Source organism: Natrix helvetica (assembly GCF_964273705.1).
Source record: "Natrix helvetica genome assembly, chromosome: 10".
In the NCBI taxonomy this organism is placed as follows: domain Eukaryota; kingdom Metazoa; phylum Chordata; class Lepidosauria; order Squamata; family Natricidae; genus Natrix; species Natrix helvetica.
The window spans coordinates 6,487,216-6,505,409 of NC_138561.1; the positions used below are offsets into that span (position 1 = coordinate 6,487,216).

At 44.3% G+C, this 18,194-nt stretch overlaps 1 protein-coding gene across 1 annotated transcript in view; it reads left to right on the plus strand.

Moving 5' to 3' along the window:
• Positions 1-3,876: 3,876 nt before the first annotated feature.
• SLC12A3 (solute carrier family 12 member 3) overlaps positions 3,877-18,194 on the plus strand; it is a gene marked incomplete at its 5' end in the record, with an annotated part of 35,136 nt that continues 20,818 nt past the window's right edge. Inside the window, 12 exons of the mRNA XM_081963097.1 lie at positions 3,877-4,233; positions 5,298-5,444; positions 6,569-6,644; positions 6,832-6,927; positions 7,426-7,565; positions 8,934-9,044; positions 10,630-10,741; positions 11,428-11,558; positions 12,689-12,773; positions 13,865-14,019; positions 15,003-15,110; positions 17,243-17,366. Coding sequence (XP_081819223.1) covers positions 3,877-4,233; positions 5,298-5,444; positions 6,569-6,644; positions 6,832-6,927; positions 7,426-7,565; positions 8,934-9,044; positions 10,630-10,741; positions 11,428-11,558; positions 12,689-12,773; positions 13,865-14,019; positions 15,003-15,110; positions 17,243-17,366 — 1,642 coding nt within the window. The remainder of the gene's footprint in view (positions 4,234-5,297; positions 5,445-6,568; positions 6,645-6,831; positions 6,928-7,425; positions 7,566-8,933; positions 9,045-10,629; positions 10,742-11,427; positions 11,559-12,688; positions 12,774-13,864; positions 14,020-15,002; positions 15,111-17,242; positions 17,367-18,194) is intronic.

The window sequence follows — 18,194 nt, forward strand, 5'->3', positions numbered from 1 at the left end:
GAGAGCCGTGCCATTAGTAGCCGTCATCGGAGCCAAAGCTTCAAAACAAAAACCCAAGCCTACTACAATGCAGCGGCTAAAAATAAATCTTAATTTACGGTGCACTTGCTCAATCACCCTTCACAGCCCAGCAGAAAACTGGCTCTGTTTTGCATTAGCTGGCGAAAAAGAGAGTTCTGGATTCCAAATGTTTTTTTCCCCCCCGGCTCATTATCTGTCTAAGCTTGAAAGTTGCTAAGTGACTTGGCAACTCGCTACCCTGCCGCAATCAGCTCAATTCAGCATTTTGAATACCGGGAGGGGTTATTCCACAGGTTTTTCCAAACTGCGAGCCGATACACGTACGATGACATTTATAACCATCCCTCCAGTGTCCGTGGGGTTCTATCTTGCACACAATTTTGTGAGGTTGCCTAAATTGAGTGGCTTCTCTTTATTGGCCAAGTGTGATTGGACACGCAAGGAATTTGTCTTTGGTGCAGATGCTCTCCGTGTACATAAGGAGAATAAAAATATATTCATCAGGAATCAAAAGATGCAACACTTAGTGATAGTCAGGCTTACTAATAAGCTATCAAATCATACTAGGAAACAAAAACAATATAAATTGAAAGATGGAAGTAACATGGTTATAGTCATCAGTTGGAAGAGATAGATACTAGGAAGGAAGAAAATAATAGTAATACAGTTTCAGTAAATTATTTGGCAGTGCTGTGGGAATTAGTTGTTAATTGGCAGGCTGAGTTCCGGCCAAAATGGCATTTGGCAGGCACGGAATACACAGGGGACCAGCTATTTGGTCCATCTCTGGACCCCATCCTCATCGAGGACAAGAACAAGTGAAAGGTCTTCCCGTCCACGTCCAAGTGATCTGACCACCGCTCGGCACCCTACCCCAGAAGACCCAATTATCGAGCACCTGAACGGGACTTCCAACAGCCGAGGTACTCTGCTCCCAGATTCTCCAGGCAGGGGGATAGACAGTTCTCTAGGGACAGATACAGGTTCCAACAGCCTAGCAAGCATCCCTTTTGGGGGGGGGGACTTCCGCAGAAACAAGTGATTCGGGATCGAATCACCCCATCGGCGGCTGCCTTACCTTGTTCGCGGATCACTGGGATTGCATCACCACGGACGCATGGGTGCTCCTGACAGTCAGATTTGGTTTACACTTGGAGTTTCGCTCCCAACGCCCGAACAGATTCCGGGTCTTTTCCTCCTCCAAGAACCCTGCCAAGCGTTCTCTCATGCGCAAGGCCATTCAGCATCTCCTGGAAATCAGAGCAGTGGAGCTGGTTCCGGAGGGGGAGAAGGAATCAGGATTTTGTTCAAATCTCTTCGTGGTTCCCAAGAATTCAGGAGGGTGGAGGGCCATCCTGGACCTTAAGCTATTAAATTCCAGGCTTATCTACCGCAAGTTCAAGATGGCCTCCCTCAGTTCTATCATGGAAGGGATTAGGCAGGGGGACTGCCTAGCCTCCATTGACCTCACCGAGGCTTACTTACACATTATGATTGCACTGGACCACCAGAGGTTCCTTAGGTTCTCCTATGGGGGCACTCATTACCAATACAGGGCCCTACCCTTCGGGTTGGCCTCCGCTCCCAGGACCTTCACCGAGGTTCTAGCCATGGTGGCAGGCCATCTCCGTTCCATCCAGGTCCAGTTGCATTGTTACCTAGATGGCATCCTCGTGTTAGCCACCTCGGCGGCCTGGGCCAAAGGGGACCTAGGTCTCACAATCTCCACCTTAAGGTCCCTGGGATTCTCAGTCAACCTTGAGAAAAGCCATCTGATTCCTACCACCAGACTCCAACATCTGGGAACCATCATAGACTCGGTGAGGTGTGAGGTTTTCCTCTCAGAGGAGTGTAGGGACAGTATTGTGCAATTGATCCACCAGGAGTGCAGCCACCTCCGCGGCCTGGGCCACCCAGGCTCCCATTGAGGACATTTGCAGGGCAGCAGCATGGGCTTCGCCCTCTCCCTTCATCAGACACTATCGGTTGGGCGCCTTTTGCCTCCACGGAAGCATCCTTTGGGAGGAGAGTTCTCCAGAGAGTGTTAGACCCTCGGGGGGACTCAGGCCCTACGGCTCCTCCTAGGGACACCTAGCTTTGGTATGTCCCAGATGTGACTCCTCCCACCCCCCACTTCGGAGACTGTCAGTTGGTCTTACCTGAACGGCATGTCTCGAAGGATGGCGTGGGAGCAGTCACATCCCGCCCGTAGTGCGTCCCCGCGCAGGGTGGGCCTGAGTTCGGTTAGTTACTGTTCAGAGCAGAGGGAGTGGCCTCAAGATTTACCTCAGTCTCTGGGCAGATGGGCCGTGACAATACCCAGATGTGACTGCTCCCACGCCATCCTTCGAGACATGCAGACCAACTGACGCTCTCTGAGAAAGGAATGTTATTTTGACTCTACATATCTCCCATGCGCTATATAATCCCCCCTCCCATTTCCAACAGAGCAGTAAATGTGGCAGGCTGGAAGGCCCAAGGCAAAAGGTGGCTTCCAGGCCTGACATTACTAAGTTAAAAACTGCAGTGATTCACTTAACAACTGTGGCAAGGCAGGTCGTACAATGGGGGCAAAACTCAACTTACCCACGGTCTTGCTTAGCAATGGAACTGTAAGGTTCCAGCCGTTTTCCCGAGCTGCTGAAATGCCCAAGAGAGTGAGACTCGAGTCGAGGCTTGCAAAAAATATCAGCTTTTATTTATGGCCATAGCAAAAGCTGGGTAACAAAACTATATCCAAAACATACAAACAAATGCATGTAAGGAATAGTCACACCCTGCAAGATTGGCTCAGATTATTATACACATTTTAGGCAGATAGAAACAGTTTACGCAATCAGAGACAAAGATTCGTTACCAACATTATCTTTAAAGCGTCCTTTTGTTCAAGCTCCTGTCTCTGTCTACCATATCTATGGAGTATTCCTTATAGCTGTGTGTACGGGAGACATCCCCCCTTTGCCAAGTTGATTTTTAGCATAATGTTTTAAGGATTTATGAGCCAGGAAAACTCCCTAGTTTGGTTCTTTTATCTATGCGGCCTGCTTTTCCCATGTAACAATTTCTTCTACTAACTTTCAAGAATGTCCCTAGCTTTGAAGCCAAGAATAGAAGAGAGACACAGCAGTGAGATACCACTTGCCGTCCAGTATTAAGGTTACAATTTGCTAGGCTAGAAAACAACGAATTTGTGACAGTATACAATAATATAAGCAGAAGCCAATAGCAATTAATTCTTAATAAATGATTTCTAGCAGTGTATCATATCAAAAGCAAACAGCAAATATTGGTTTAATCAGTGGCAATTATATAGTAACATAAGCAATTCCTCGTAAAAGCAAGCAGCCAATATTGATTCGTATTGATTCATATACTACTTCAGAACTTTGGGGCTCAAATTTCGGTCGTAAGTCGAGAACTGCTTGCATCCTAAGTTTCCTAGTCAAATATAGTTTAGGAAAAAGTCAGAGGCACATTAGACTTGTTTCTCATAAAATAATCAAGACAGCCGTGCCCCAATTCCTTCCCAGCTATTGTCCGACCTAATTGGAAGATAAGGGAAACTTAATGTACCCAAACAAAATGAATTGCAGCAGAAGTCTAGTTTCAGGCTTCTGTTTTGGTGGGTTTTTCATCAGCATTTTCCCTTAGGACTTAATACCAAACCTATTATCCCTGTCCTGATCTAGAGGTGGAATTGGTGAGTGATATTCCTGCAGGCTACTATTTTTAGCCACGAGCTCGGGAGCCTCTCCGGTCATTTAGGGCAGCTTTTTCTGGTTTCAGGGGTGATAAAAAGCCCACGGGTCTGACCCACAGTGGTACAGACCCTAATCTGCACACTCCCCTTCCCTGGGATCTGTTATTTCAGGGGGAGACGAGATGAAGAGGGGAGGGCATGAGATGGGGGAGCTGCCAGGGATCGAACCAGGAAAAGACCGGGGGTGTCTGAATGGCCGCTTCACCATTAGCACCCTCTTCAGCCCGGAGGGCAGCTGCGGCACCAACCACTACAGCCAAACGGGGGCTGCTCCCTATGACATCATCACCCAAAGCAGCCACTGTACCCACAACAGCACCTTCTACATGCAGACCTTTGGATATAACACCGTTGATGTGGTGCCCAATTATGAGAACTATGCCAACACCAAGATCTCTAGTGAGATCAAGAAACCAAGACCAACACTTGCAGATCTGCACTCCTTTCTTAAGGTATATGGCTATATGCCAACTAATTCCTCTTTTCTCTTCCCTTCCCGAACCTTTCTTCATCCTCCCCTTTCTTCCCCTTCTTCGTCCTCTCCACTTCCTTTCTTCATCCTCTGCTTCCCTCCTCCTCCTTTCACTTCCCTTCATCCTTTTCATTCTTCATCTTTCCCTCCCCTTCTTCATCCTTCCCTCTCCTTCATCCTTCCTTCCCTTTCTCTTCTTCATCCTCTTTCCCTCCCCTTCTTCATCCTTCCTTCCTTTTCTCTTCTTCATCCTCTCTTTCCCTCCCCTTCTTCAGTCTCCTCTCCCCTTCATCCTCTCCTTCCCCTTCTTCAGTCTCCTCTCCCCTTCATCCTCTCCTTCCCCTTCTTCACTCTTTCCTTCCTTTCCTTCCCCCTCATCCTCTCCTTCTCCTCCTTCATCCTTCCCTCCCCATCCTCTCCTTGATCTCTAGTGAGATCAAGAAGACGAGACCAACACTTGCAGATCTGCACTCCTTTCTTAAGGTATATTCCAACTCCAATTAATTCAGAGCCTTCCTCTTCCTCTTTTCCCTTCCCTTCCCTTTCTTCATCCTTCCATCCCCTTCCCTTCTTCATCCTTCCCTTCCCCTCCCCCTCCTTTCACTTCCCTTCATCATTTTCTTTCTTCATCTTCCCCTCCCCTTCTTCATCCTTCCCTCCTTCATCATTCCTTCCCTTTCTCTTCTTCATTCTATTTTTCCCTCCCCTTCTTCATCCTTCACCCTGGAAGCTATCGAAATAGAAAAACACCTCCACAAGATGAATAAACGTGATGATGCCTTCTGCCTACCAGACATCTGGAAACCAGTCCTGGTAAACAAGCGAGCCCCACCCACCACCCAGGCCGTTACAACGCAAAACAACAACGGACTCACAGCCAGCACCAATCTACCAATCATAATACAGCCACACATCCAATCAATCCACTTATTGAAACAAGGCCAGCACTCCACACACACACACACTAAGATTTATAGAAAGACGGCAGCTACGGCCACGATTTAAGCTGAAAACACCATCCTCTCTGTCCATGTGTTTTTCCAGCAAGAAAATAGCCACCGACACCCCCCGAGATACGAAGCCGACAGAAGCAACAGTATCTCCGAAGAAGCGACCGAAGAAGAGGATGCTAAGCAGAAAGAGAAGACTCAAGGAGACCCTGTCCGATTTGGATGGGTCAAGGGCGTGATGGTGAGTAGCTTTCACAGATCATCTAAATCTCACAGTATCTTTTCCAACCCACTCAATGCCCTGGGCTACTGTTTTCACTGTCCTGGACCAGTTTGGTCTCATCTAAAAGGACAACTCATTTATTTACTGCTCTGATCTCATGATATGATTGAACAGTCCTAAAACAGAGGTACAAATTAAACTCAAATCTCCAAAGCTAGGGCATTAAAGGTAGAGGTTCCCCTCGCACATATGTATATGCTAGTCGTTCCCAATTCTAGGGGGCAGTGCTCATCTCTGTTTCAAAGCCGAAGAGCCAGTGCTAATTATAGTATAGTAATCAGTTGAATATAGTAAATCTGTTCGCTTTTCCCTCTTAACATATCTTCTAATAAAAATGTACTAATAACATTAATTGATTGCAATTAATTGCAATTGATTCTTCAGATTATTCAAAACAACCATTAAAAACTGTTTGTTGGTGGTACAACAATCACACTAATACTATTAGGCAGGACAAGATGTAACAGGTGGAAGATGAAAGAGAGAAAATTCCTGATTGAACAATTAATTAATGGTACAATAATAATAGTAATAATAACAACTATGATAATATATTCCAATTTTTGTATCCTTTACTTGTACATATCCATAATCTTTCATCTTCTAATCTCTATTTCTTTTGTCTAACTATTGATTAAAAGAATCCCATGTTAAAAAATATTCTGTTTCTTCCTTATCTTTTATTAGTAACGTCAATCTATCCGTCTCTGTACAGTCTAATATTTTTCTAATTATACTTTAATCTGTAGGTGTGTCTTCATTTTTCCAATATTGTGCGGATACAATTCTCGCTGCTGTCAGCACATGTATTGTTAAATATGTAGTCCCTTTATTATACCTTCATTATACCTATTCTTAGGTAATATACCTAAGAAAAATATTTCTGGTTTTAAATCTATGTGTTGCTTTATCATTTTCTCCAACCGTGTATGTATTTTTGTCCATTTTTTTGCCTTTGTGCATGTCCACCACATGTGAAAGTAAGTACCCGTGAACTGATTGCATTTCCAACATCTGACTTTCTTTAGGGGCCTTCCTTCTTTGGTCCTTCCCAGTTACTAGTTGCTGCTTCTGCCTTCTAGATCCGTTGCATGCTTAACATCTGGGGTGTGATCCTGTACCTCCGACTTCCTTGGATCACTGCACAAGCAGGCATAGGTAAGTCCCGTCAAATTCATTTGCTGCTGGACTTGGCTGGCTGGGGAATTCTGGGAGACGAAGTCCACGAGTCTTAAAGTTGCCAGGTTTGGAGTTCCCTGCCTAAGAGGTACGGACGTTGGAGAACCCCAGTAGAGTGAAAGCCTTCTAGCACAAGATAATTGAATTGGCTTCTTTCGTTTTGCAGCGCTGACTTGGGTGATCATTCTTACGTCGGTCACCGTGACCACCATCACCGGATTATCCATTTCTGCCATCTCCACCAATGGCAAAGTCAAATCAGGTAGCAATTTATTCCATAGCCAAAGAAGCTTACTCCCAAATACTTGGACTACATTTCTCTCCCTCTCCCTCCCTCCCTCCCTCCCTCCCTCCCTCCCTCCCTCCCTGTCTCTCTCTCTCTCTCTCTCTCTCTCTCTCTCTCTCTCTCTCTCGATTTTTATTGTTTGATTATAAGATAAAAAGAAACAAAAGTTTCTGTAGAACTGAGAGAAAGAGAGAAGGAGGAAAGAAAGAGGAATGATCTGGAACGATAGGGTCTTCTGCTTGACCAGGGGGTTGGACTAGAAGATCTCCAAGGTTCCTTCCAACTCTGCTATTCTTCTATTAAAACAGCCACTTTTGCCATCTTTGCTAACTCCACCATAAATCATAGTTACAATCATTAATTCATTAATTTAGTGTTTGAGTGTCAGTGATTGCATGGCCTCTGTAGATGCCAGGCACTAAATAAATAAATTTGAAAAGCGACTGTGCTGATTGCATTGCTCCCATCTCTTAGGTGGGACGTACTTCCTCATTTCAAGGAGCCTTGGGCCAGAGTTGGGAGGCTCCATCGGTCTCATCTTCGCTTTTGCCAATGCTGTGGCTGTCGCCATGCATACCGTGGGCTTTGCAGAAACAGTGCGAGACCTCTTGCAGGTATGAGGTGATCGCAATTGGTGGGAAGGGAAGCATGGGAGATGCTTGCTTTGTTTGATCGGGGCATGTTTTCATTGAGACCTAGCCAAGGCTGATCTTGGTTAGTATTTGAATGGAGGTCACCAGATCTCTCAAAGCTATGGACTAGGCAAGGTTGGGAAGTCCACCAGATCTTTCAGAAGAAAACAGGGTCAGCCCTTCAAGGATGCCCAAGTTAAGAAACCAATTCCACAAGAAGACTGGAAGGATACTTGATTAAGACAGAACAGTGTTTCTCAACCTTTGCCACTTGATGATGTATGTACGTTCACCTCAGTGGTGAAATATAAAAGAATTTGCCACCGGTTCTCTGGGCGTGGCTTGGTGGGTGTACTGGTGGGGGTCAGGTGTCTGGGTGGCCAACTTTTTTTTAATTTTTAAAGCATTTTTTACTACCTATTCACCCGAATCAGTGGTAAAAAATGCTTTAAGAAATGGGAAAAAAAGGTTCGACTGTGCAGTGCGATTGTGGGAACCTTTTTTCTCCCACTTTTTAAAGCATTTTTTTACTCCTGGTTCAGGCGAATAAGTAGGAAAAAAATTCTTTAAAAAGTGGGGGAAAAGGTCCATGCGATCATTGGAGGCTTTTTAAAAAAACCTGCCGGTTTGCGGAACTAACAACAAGCGTCCCTACCAGTTCGCACGAACCAGTGCGAACCGGTAGCATTTCACCCCTGCTTTAACTCCCAGAATCCCCCATGGCTTGCATGGTTGGCCAAGGTATGTGAAACATTGGGATAGGTTATTGTAACAACATCTTCAAAATCTGGTTGTCTTTTCCCTCCCTCTTGTACCCCATGAAGTCAGGAAGAGGCCAACCTGAGCCTCTTCCCGTATGATCTTCTTTCTCAGGGTTCAAAGAAAGCTTCTGCCTTCTTAGATTCATGGAAAGTGAAACATCTGTTCCTCTCGTGAGCAGTTCAGAGCTTTCCAACCATTCACCTGGACCAGCTAGGAATCTATCAGACCTTTTTGCTTTTTTAAAAATCTTGAGTTCCATCTATAGGGCGGTAGACAGTCCCTTGGCCCAATCCAGGGAAATTTGCAGTTGACTGAGGGTTTATTTTATTTATTTATTTATTTATTTATTTATATAATTTATAGACCGCCCCCTCTCCCCGAAGGGACTCGGGGCGGTGTACAGACAGAAGCTAAAAAACCGTATACACAATAAAAATATTAGATACCCCTTAAAAACAGATTAAATATAAAGTCTGTACAGTAATAGTAAAAATTAAAAAACAGCTTAAAAGGTCTACCCCCCAAAATTTAAAATACCGGCCAGGAGGATTGGAGATTAAAACTACGATTGGATTTCTCTCTCCAAAGGAATATAACTCAAGCATGGTGGACTCTACCAATGACATCCGGATCATCGGGGTTGTCACTGTGACAGTGCTACTGGGAGTATCCTTGGCTGGGATGGAGTGGGAAGCCAAGGTAAATGCATTATTGGAGAAGATTGGGGTGATTTGGGAGGAAGCATCTTCCATTGTGGGAATTATGTCTTTCCGTGGTCTACACGTCTCATAATCCTTAGATGGTGGGCCATAGTGACTGAGTTGTAGGTCAGGAATGAGCAAGGCCAACTCCACTGAAACTGGGAACGGACCTATCGATGTTCAACACCTTTTAGAATCCCCTACCTTCTCTCTTTTCCCCCGATACTACAAAATGGGGAGAAAGAACTTACTCTGAATGGAAATCAGAACTGAGATCTTGCAAACAGCCTTTAAAGTATCAGTAGGAGGCAATACTTTGTAGATTTGGTTTTCATAGCTAGATATTCTTCAGGTGTGTGGACCAAAACTGGCCAAAGATTTGGGGAATTGCATCCCAATGATATTTAGATCGGAGAAGAGCAGTTGGTGGAGACTTTGACCTGTCACCCATTCTAGCTTTAGAACAAAATTGCCACACCCCAAATTGGAGCAATCATTCTCCGCCCCACCAGCTCTTTTCCCTTGCGTGGAATCCCGAGTTAAGTAAACCCAAGATAAGAAAGTCCTTTTGTCATGCTGGCTGAAGAGGATGAAAGTTTAGAAATGAATAGGGTGCCAAAGTAGGTAGGTAGGTAGGTAGGTATCTGTCTGTCTGTCTGTCTGTCTATCTTTATCTCTCTCTCTCTCTCTCTCTCTCTCTCTCTCTCTCTCTCTCTCTCTCTCTCTCTATCTATCTATCTCTCTATCTCTCTATCTCTCTATCTCTCTACCTCTACCTCTACCTCTACCTACCTACCTACCTACCTACCTACCTACCTACCTTCCTACCTACCTACCTACCTACCTACCTACCTACCTACCTATCTATCTATCTATCTATCTATCTATCTATCTATCTATCTATCTATCTATCTCATATATGTCTAATTACTTTCATAGGGATTATTCTAGATAGATGATAGATAGATAGATAGATAGATAGATAGATAGATAGATAGATAGATAGGGAGATAGATAGATAGATAGATAGATAGATAGATAGATAGATAGATAGATAGATAGACAGACATAGACAGATAGATAGATAGACATAGACATAGACATAGACATAGACATAGACATAGACATAGACATATATTCCTAATTACTTGCATAGGGATTATTCTTTATACTATTTATGTTGTTTGTATTTTTTGCCATACGTTGCTTGTCCCAGCTTCTGCCAACCTAGAAGTTCGAAAGCACATAAAAATGCAAGTAGGAAAATAGGAACCACCTTTGGTGGGAAGGGAACAGTGTTCCGTGCGTCTTCGGCGTTAAGTCATGCCGGCCACATGACCATGGAGACATCTTCGGACAGCACTGGCTCTTCGGCTTTGAAACGGAGATGAGCACTGCCCCCTAGAGTCGGAAACAACTAGCACATATGTGCTAGGAGAACAATTACCTTCACTTTAGGCTACACTATACTGATATCTAAACTGGTCATGATTGACTTGGCTGTATGGAGGAGACCAGATCTGGGAAGTCTGATCTAAACTCTTTAAACTGCCCTTCATGTATTGTTTGCTTGATTTTGCAAGGCTCAAGTTCTCTTTTTTGTGGTGATCATGATTTCCTTCATTAACTACGTGGTGGGGACGGTGATTCCAGCTACTGAAGAGAAGCAGGCAAAAGGATTTTTCAGCTACCAAGGTGAGTGGGAGAGAGGTGGGATCAAGGAGGGTCAGTTTGCAGCTGAAAAGCTACCAGGATGCTTTAATTTGGTGAAGGGGTGGAATGGGAAGAAGCGGACTGGGTGGGTGGGTGGGAGAGACTTGAGTGTTCTAATTAGCAACTCCTTTCCCGGGTTTTGGACCAGACTTCTATGAAAACTTTCATTCAGAACTGCTAATTTTGATGGCTGAATAAATAAACGATACTTTAAAACAGTGTTTCTCAATCTTGGCAATTTTGAGACCTGTGGACTTCGACTCCCAGAATTCAACAGCCGCCATGTTGCTTGAGAGATTCTGGGAGTTGAAGTCCACATTTACTTCTCAACCTTAGCAACTTTGAGACATGTGGACTTCAACTCCCAGAATTCAACAGCCCCATGTTACCTGAGGGATTCTGGGAGGTGAAGTCCACATGTCTTAAAAGGGCCAGGCTGAAAAAGCATCGCTTCAAAAGGAGTGCAAGCAGGCACAACGTAGGAAGGGGGGAAAAAATCAAGAGGGCAATCCCAAATAAATGATGGAAGCTGTGTCCCTTCATTTTATGTGTCCAAGAAACAAGACTTCGATTGCAAGGATATGATTGTCCTCCCTCCCTCCATGCACTTCCCTAAGTTCAAGTATAACTTTATAAACCTGAATATTCCATTTTTTCCCCTCCTTCAGCCAACATTTTTGCTCAGAATTTTGTTCCTAGCTGGCGGGGTCCTGATGGCAGCTTCTTCGGTTTGTTTTCCATCTTCTTCCCATCAGCTACTGGCATCTTGGCAGGAGCCAACATTTCAGGTGATTTGAAGGTAGGCCTGGTTGGCTGGGGGTACAGGGAGGAGAAGGGGTACCTGGCCAGGTGGGACACCTTGGATTAACTGGTGTCGTCTATGCATCTCAATATTTGCATGAAAAAAATCTCAAGACAGAAAATGTGAAATATCCCATGCCACCACAACTGGTGAGGTCTCTTACAAAGGTTCCCCTCGCACATATGTGCTAGTTGTTCCCGACTCTAGGGGGCGGTGCTCATCTCCGTTTCAAAGCCAAAGAGCCAGCGCTGTCCAAAGACGTCTCCGTGGTCATGTGGCCGGCATGACTAGATGCCAAAGGCACACGGAATGCGCTTCCCTTCCCACCAAAGGTGGTCCCTATTTTTCTACTAGCATTTTTTACGTGCTTTCGAACTGCTAGGTTGGCAGAAGCTGGGACAAGTAACGGGAGCTCACTCTGTTACACGGCGCTGGGGATTCGAACCGCCAAACTGCTGACCTTTCTGATTGACAAGCTCAGCGTCTTAGCCTAAAATGAGACATCCCTAATTAATTAATGGCTCCGTTCATTCCTAGGCCACTGAGCAGGGACGTGGTGGCTCAGTGGCCTAGGAATGAATGGAGCCATTAATTAATTAGGGATGTCTCATTTTAGGAGAACTAAGATTTATTTGCTTTAAGCCTGCTAAGAATTTGAAACCCATGGAATCCTTGATGCTGTTTGAGTTTCTTGCAGACATTTCCTTATCCAGCTAGGTAACATCATCAGCGCTAGAAGTGGTGGAGTTTCATCTCTGTTGATATACAGTAGCTGGCCTTGTCAGTACTGGCGTGTTGTTTTCTTCTTGGCAGTTTCTTGATTAGACTGTTGTTTACTGTTTGATTGTTTGTCTGATTTGCTAGTTCCTTGACTGTTTACTGCTTGATGGTTACCCAAAGGTACTTGACTGGCACCCAGACAAATTGGCCATCAACAGGCACATAGCCTAATTAACGTCTTTCTATCATTCAAAAGGGACAACCAAAAAGCCAAAAAGGAAACAAAAAGTTCGAAACACCTATTCTCTAGCAATCAACTTCCAGATAAACGGGGATTAACATCATGATTAATACTTGACCAACCATCAATCTGAGTTGTCAAATTATCATTTGTTTCCCTTGGCCAGGATCCTGCTGTGGCAATTCCTAAAGGAACTCTCATGGCTATTTTTTGGACAACCGTGTCATATCTGGTTCTTTCGGCTACAATTGGTATGTTTACAGATAGATGGGAATAAGGGTATGAGGGGTCTCCCTTTGGTTACACTCCTCTTAAGAGGAAACAGGAGCGGAATCTGTATTTAGATACACAGATGTTTTCTTGTTGAATTCTAGATTCTCAAAATGATGAAACAAGTGTGGGCTTTTACATTTCAATCCAGTTGTTGCTCCCAAGCACAACTATGTCTTGCACACAGTGTTCTCTATTTTTGGCTTCCCTTCCCATGATCTCCCATGGATCCGGTTCTAAATGTCTTTGAAAGAGCTAAAAATGCTTCACGGCATTTTCACAGAGAGCAAACGGAGAAGATGATGGGAAATCCCACAAACATTTTTTCCATTGTCTTCTGCCCCTTTGGATTTTCAGTACTAGTTGTTCTGAACTAGGCTTCCCAAGAACATGAAGCAACTCCTTGTCTCGACAAAAGACCCTTTTATTAATTTGCCGTGAATTCTGCTCATTCACAACCAGCAAAGTCTTTCAAGGGAGGATTTACAGTCACAGACCTTATCTGGCTTGGAGAGCTGCCAGGCTGAGATCTGCAGAACTTGGCAAGGACTCTCGGAGAGTCATGAACCAATGAAGCGAACTAATTGTCTCCTGCAAACTCCACTCCCCTTTCGCTCCTCTTTTATTTCCTCTGGGAGGGGCCATTCATCGTTCACCTGTGGCCTTACTCCCAAGTCCACCCCTGTTCTTTAGCTGTTCCTTTCGTCTGGCCACTCTGCACATGTGCACACTGGGAACAGGCTCCAGCTGTTCATCTACCTCACTGATGTCTGACTCTCAAGGCAGCTGATAACTGTCAGACGGCCCTGGCCCCCTCTCTGCCTCTGATGCAGAGCCCTCATCAGAGCCTTCCCCAAACTCTTAGACTGGCCCATGTTCCTCCCCAACCTCCTGACTGTCCGAATCTGCTGCCAGCTCCACTGGCCACTGGCGGGCCACAATACTAACTGATGTGAAAGCACAATACACAAAGCTGCAGAGAGCTTCATAAAAGTGTTAGGGTTACGATCTTCACTGGAAAAAAAACGGAATGGCAAAGAGGTAAGGAATTAAACTTGATGATTCTTCCTAGGTTCTTGTGTTGTCCGTGATGCCTCTGGGAACATTAATGACACTGTCCTCGCTGGTTCCATGGGCTGTGAAGGCATTGCTTGTGGCTACGGCTGGAACTTCACAGAGTGTGCTCAGAGCCAAAGCTGTCGATACGGGCTCATCAATTATTATCAGGTATAGAATTGTAAATTCTAGAGTGTGACGGTTGGAAGACTATTTCAACTCCATTCTGAGGACTGGGATCTACTACTTGTAGGAGAAGAGCAGGCAGAGTTGGGGGGGGGAGGAGTTAAGTGTGCCATGAGCTTAGAATCCTTACTTTGTCACAAACAATCTTAACTCCAACCTCTCCTGAATTCCTTTGACCCTTATCTGGCACCAATTGATGGCACAACTGGTGAAAGTTCCCGCAGCTTTCACCCAATTAAAAAGTCAATGTTTCCCCTTTCCCTCCCCTAAGTCACTGGTCACCCTGTCCAATCCAGGTGCTGGCTGGTTGCTTGGTTCCTTCGCTCCGCTTCTGGCCAGCCACCTGTGAGAATGTCCTTGGTTCCCACAGGAAACCTTTATTGTTTTGACTACAAAACCCCATCTAGCTATTTCCTCCTGTTGTGTGGCAACACTGAAGCCTCCAAGGTGGCCTCGATCAAGGTTCGCTTTAGGCTTGGCACTATGTCTTCTATCTGCATGCACACTCCACATTTAGTTTAGTTTAATTTGGTTTAGTTTTCTTGTCTTTATTGTCATTCTTTATTATCATTGCACATTGTACCACGAAATTAAATGCCATCTTCAGCGTACATTATAACTATAAAAATAAAGACACAACAGCACATCCTTCACATGCCATATAATTAAAATTGAAACATTCCATTAGTATGGCACTATACCCTAGAATTCAATATAGTTACTGCCCTAGGATAGAAGCTGTTTTTCAGCCTATTAGTCCTGGTTTTTATTATCCTGTACCGTCTGCCAGATGGTAATAGTTTAAAAAAAAAGGGTGCCCAGGATGAGATGGATCTTTTTAGAATGTTTTGAATTTTCTTAAGGCAGCGGGAGCTATAAAGCTCTCCCAAAGAGGGGAAAAGACAACCCATGATCCTCTGGGCAATAATGTTTCACATTAAATTGTCTATCTGTTGCTTGTCCTCCAGAGCATGAGCATGGTTTCTGGCTTTGCCCCTCTCATCACAGCTGGGATTTTTGGGGCCACCCTCTCTTCGGCTTTGGCGTGCCTTGTCTCAGCCCCCAAAGTTTTTCAGGTGAGATGCATTACATATCGATCAGTCAAAGAAGACAACAAAACTTTCCCATCTTCATCTGGTGTCATGTTGCCGTTTTAGCCAAAGAATCCTAAAGCTGGAAGGGTCAAATAGGGACCCACGAGTTCCTAACATCCTCAATTACCCACCTTTGTCTTGGGTGACTGGGAGGTGTAGTCCCACCTTTTGGGAGACATGAGCTTGAAGAAGATGGACACAACTTTCTGGGCACTGCAGTCAGAGTTTGCCAGAGTGAAGGTGAAAATGTTCACCCCTTGGTGTATAGAAGAACTGCTACTGTGTTTCCCTGAAAATAAGACATGGTCTTATTTTCTTTTGACCCCTGAAATAAGCACTTGGCCTTATTTTCGGGGAGGTCTTATTATTTTTGAGGTGCAGGAGGCGGCGAGCGTGGTCACCTCATGGCTGCTGCTGTGTTGCAATATTTTCAGGGAGGGCTTATTTTGGGGGGAGGGCTTATTTTAGTGCATGTGCTCAAAAGCCTAATTGGGTTTATTATCCAGGGGGGACTTATTTCCAGGGAAACAGACTACCTCTAAGCAGGGATCTTGGAAACAGCACATAAGTAGTTTGTCAGGATTTTTTCCCCCCAGCAGCATAAGATTTCTGAGATTGACCCTTTCAAATCCTAACCCCAGTTGACCTTACTTAGCTTCTGAGATCAGTCATGGTCGGTCATCTGACTTTGTTGCTTTCTGGGGTGGCTTCTCAGAGAACAAAAGCAATAAACAAACAAACAAAGAGCTGCCCGGAAATTGACAGTCTGAATTTTGGCATAGGAATACTGACAGAATTGACATAGGACCATCAAGGGAAAAAAGAACATCAGGGAAAGAATAATTTCAGTTAGAGGAACATGCAGAGCCAAATTAGATTATAGATCAGCTATTCTAGGAAGAGTTTGCTCTGCTTTGGGGCTTTGTAAATAAGTATTCCTAGAATGGGTATCTCCTTTAGGAAGCTTAATGTTGCAGCCTGGGCTATTAGTTGACAGCCAGGAATAAAAGGTGGGTTAAAGGCCTCCAAAAAGGCAATTAAAACATTTCTTTTTTGACTCCCCACCACCTCTGCTGATGTTGTTGGTTTGCTTTTTGTTTTACTGACTGGAAAATTTATATCCCGTCTGCTAATAGAATATAGCAATATAGAAAAAAAGAGACCAGCCAATAGGCATTAAGACAATACTATTGTCTATATATACTTCCCCCCCCCTCTCTCTATATATATGTATGTATGTATGTATGTATATGTATATGTATATGTATATGTATATGTTTATGTATATGTATGGCTCTGTGTGTCTGTGTGTGTATTCCAGCATAACTCTGAAACACCTTGAGCAATTCCAACCAAATTTGGTACACAGATGACTTACTCCCTGGAAAAAAAATATTGTGAGGGTAAGACACCCCTAACACCCCTTTGGGTGTGTGTTCTGTTAAGATACAGCCTGTTGTGCCTTCAAATGGCTTCTACTGTACTGCTGTAAAATGGCTTATACTGTACTGCTGTAAAATGGCTTATACTGTACAACGCAGAGGAATTGCCATGGTAACAGCTTCACAGTACTCCACACAAGGGGGCTCCCTCTGGTAAGGGGGAAAATCCAACATTAGAAATTACATTTGGTCCGGACATTTCCCCTCTATAAAGAAATACCCGGGAAACACCAGATTATCAGCTAGTTTAATCTAAAAGGAGACACGATCGAAAGCTAGAGAGAAAAGCCACGAGTTTACCATGTAGGCCAGATTCTGATATTGACGTTGAAGGCACTATGGCTTACATTTAATGTGCTCTCCAATAAGGGAGAATATTTGTAGTTCAGGGTTGAAGTGAGAGGTCCTTGGTGCTCTCTGATCTTGCTTGTTTTTTGGCAGATGTTTCATTCGTTCGAATAATGAAACGTTTGCAAGAAAAGAAGCAAGCTCGAGAAGCACCAAGGGCCCCTCAGCGTCAAATTTTGGGTGTTGCTATTGAGAAAACACCAACCTTTCCTTCCCTCGGCCTTGGATGAGGGACATTTTCATGCGTGGAAAGTCTTAATTTTTTGCAGGAATCCACGAGCACTTGAGAAGGTGGCATGAACTGTCTCTCTGCTCTCCCAACAGTGCCTTTGTAAGGATGAACTCTACCCGGCCATTGGCTTTTTTGGAAAAGGCTACGGAAAAAACAACGAACCGATTAGGGGTTACATGTTGACGTACCTCATTGCAGTTGGCTTCATTCTGATTGGTAAGATTGGTGAAGATGTTCCACACTAAGAATCTGGTCTTGGTCTCGGGGGATTTGGCTAACCAGAGAGGAGGCACCCGTTCCTTTGACAGCTGCCTGAAATAAAATGTTTCATTCTCAAGCGCAGTTCTCAGAGTACAAAATGGAGTTCTCATCTAACAAAATGAAATTCAATGGTGAAAAGAGTAAGGTTCTACATTTAGGCAAGAAAAACGGAATGCACAGGTACAGTATAGGTGGTACCGTGCTCAATAGTAGTAACTGTGAGAGGGATCTTGGAGTCCTAGTGGACAACCATTTAAATAGGAGCCAGCCGTGTGCAGCAGCTGCCAAAAAAGCCAACACAGTTCTAGGCTGCATCAACAGAGGGATAGAATCAAGATCACGTGAAGTGTTAATACCACTTTACAATGCCTTGGTAAGGCCACACTTGGAATACTGCACTCAGTTTTAGTCACCACAATGTTAAAAAGATGTGGAGACTCTAGAAAGAGTGCAGAGAAGAGCAACCAAGATGATGAGGGGACTGGAGACTAAAACCTATGAAGAACAGTTGCAGGAACTGGGTATGTCTAGTCTGATGAAAAGAAGGATTAGGGGAGACATGATAGCAGTCTTCCGATATCTCAGGGAGTCAAAGAAGAGGGAGTCAAGCTATTCTCCAAAGCTTCTGAGGGTAGGACAAGAAGCAATGGGTGGAAACTAATGAAGGAGAGAAGCAACTTAGAACTAAGAAGAAATTTCCTGACAGTTAGAACAATTAACCAGTGGGACAACTTGCTTCCAGAAGTTGTGAATGCCCCAACAGTAAGTTTTTAAGATGTTGGA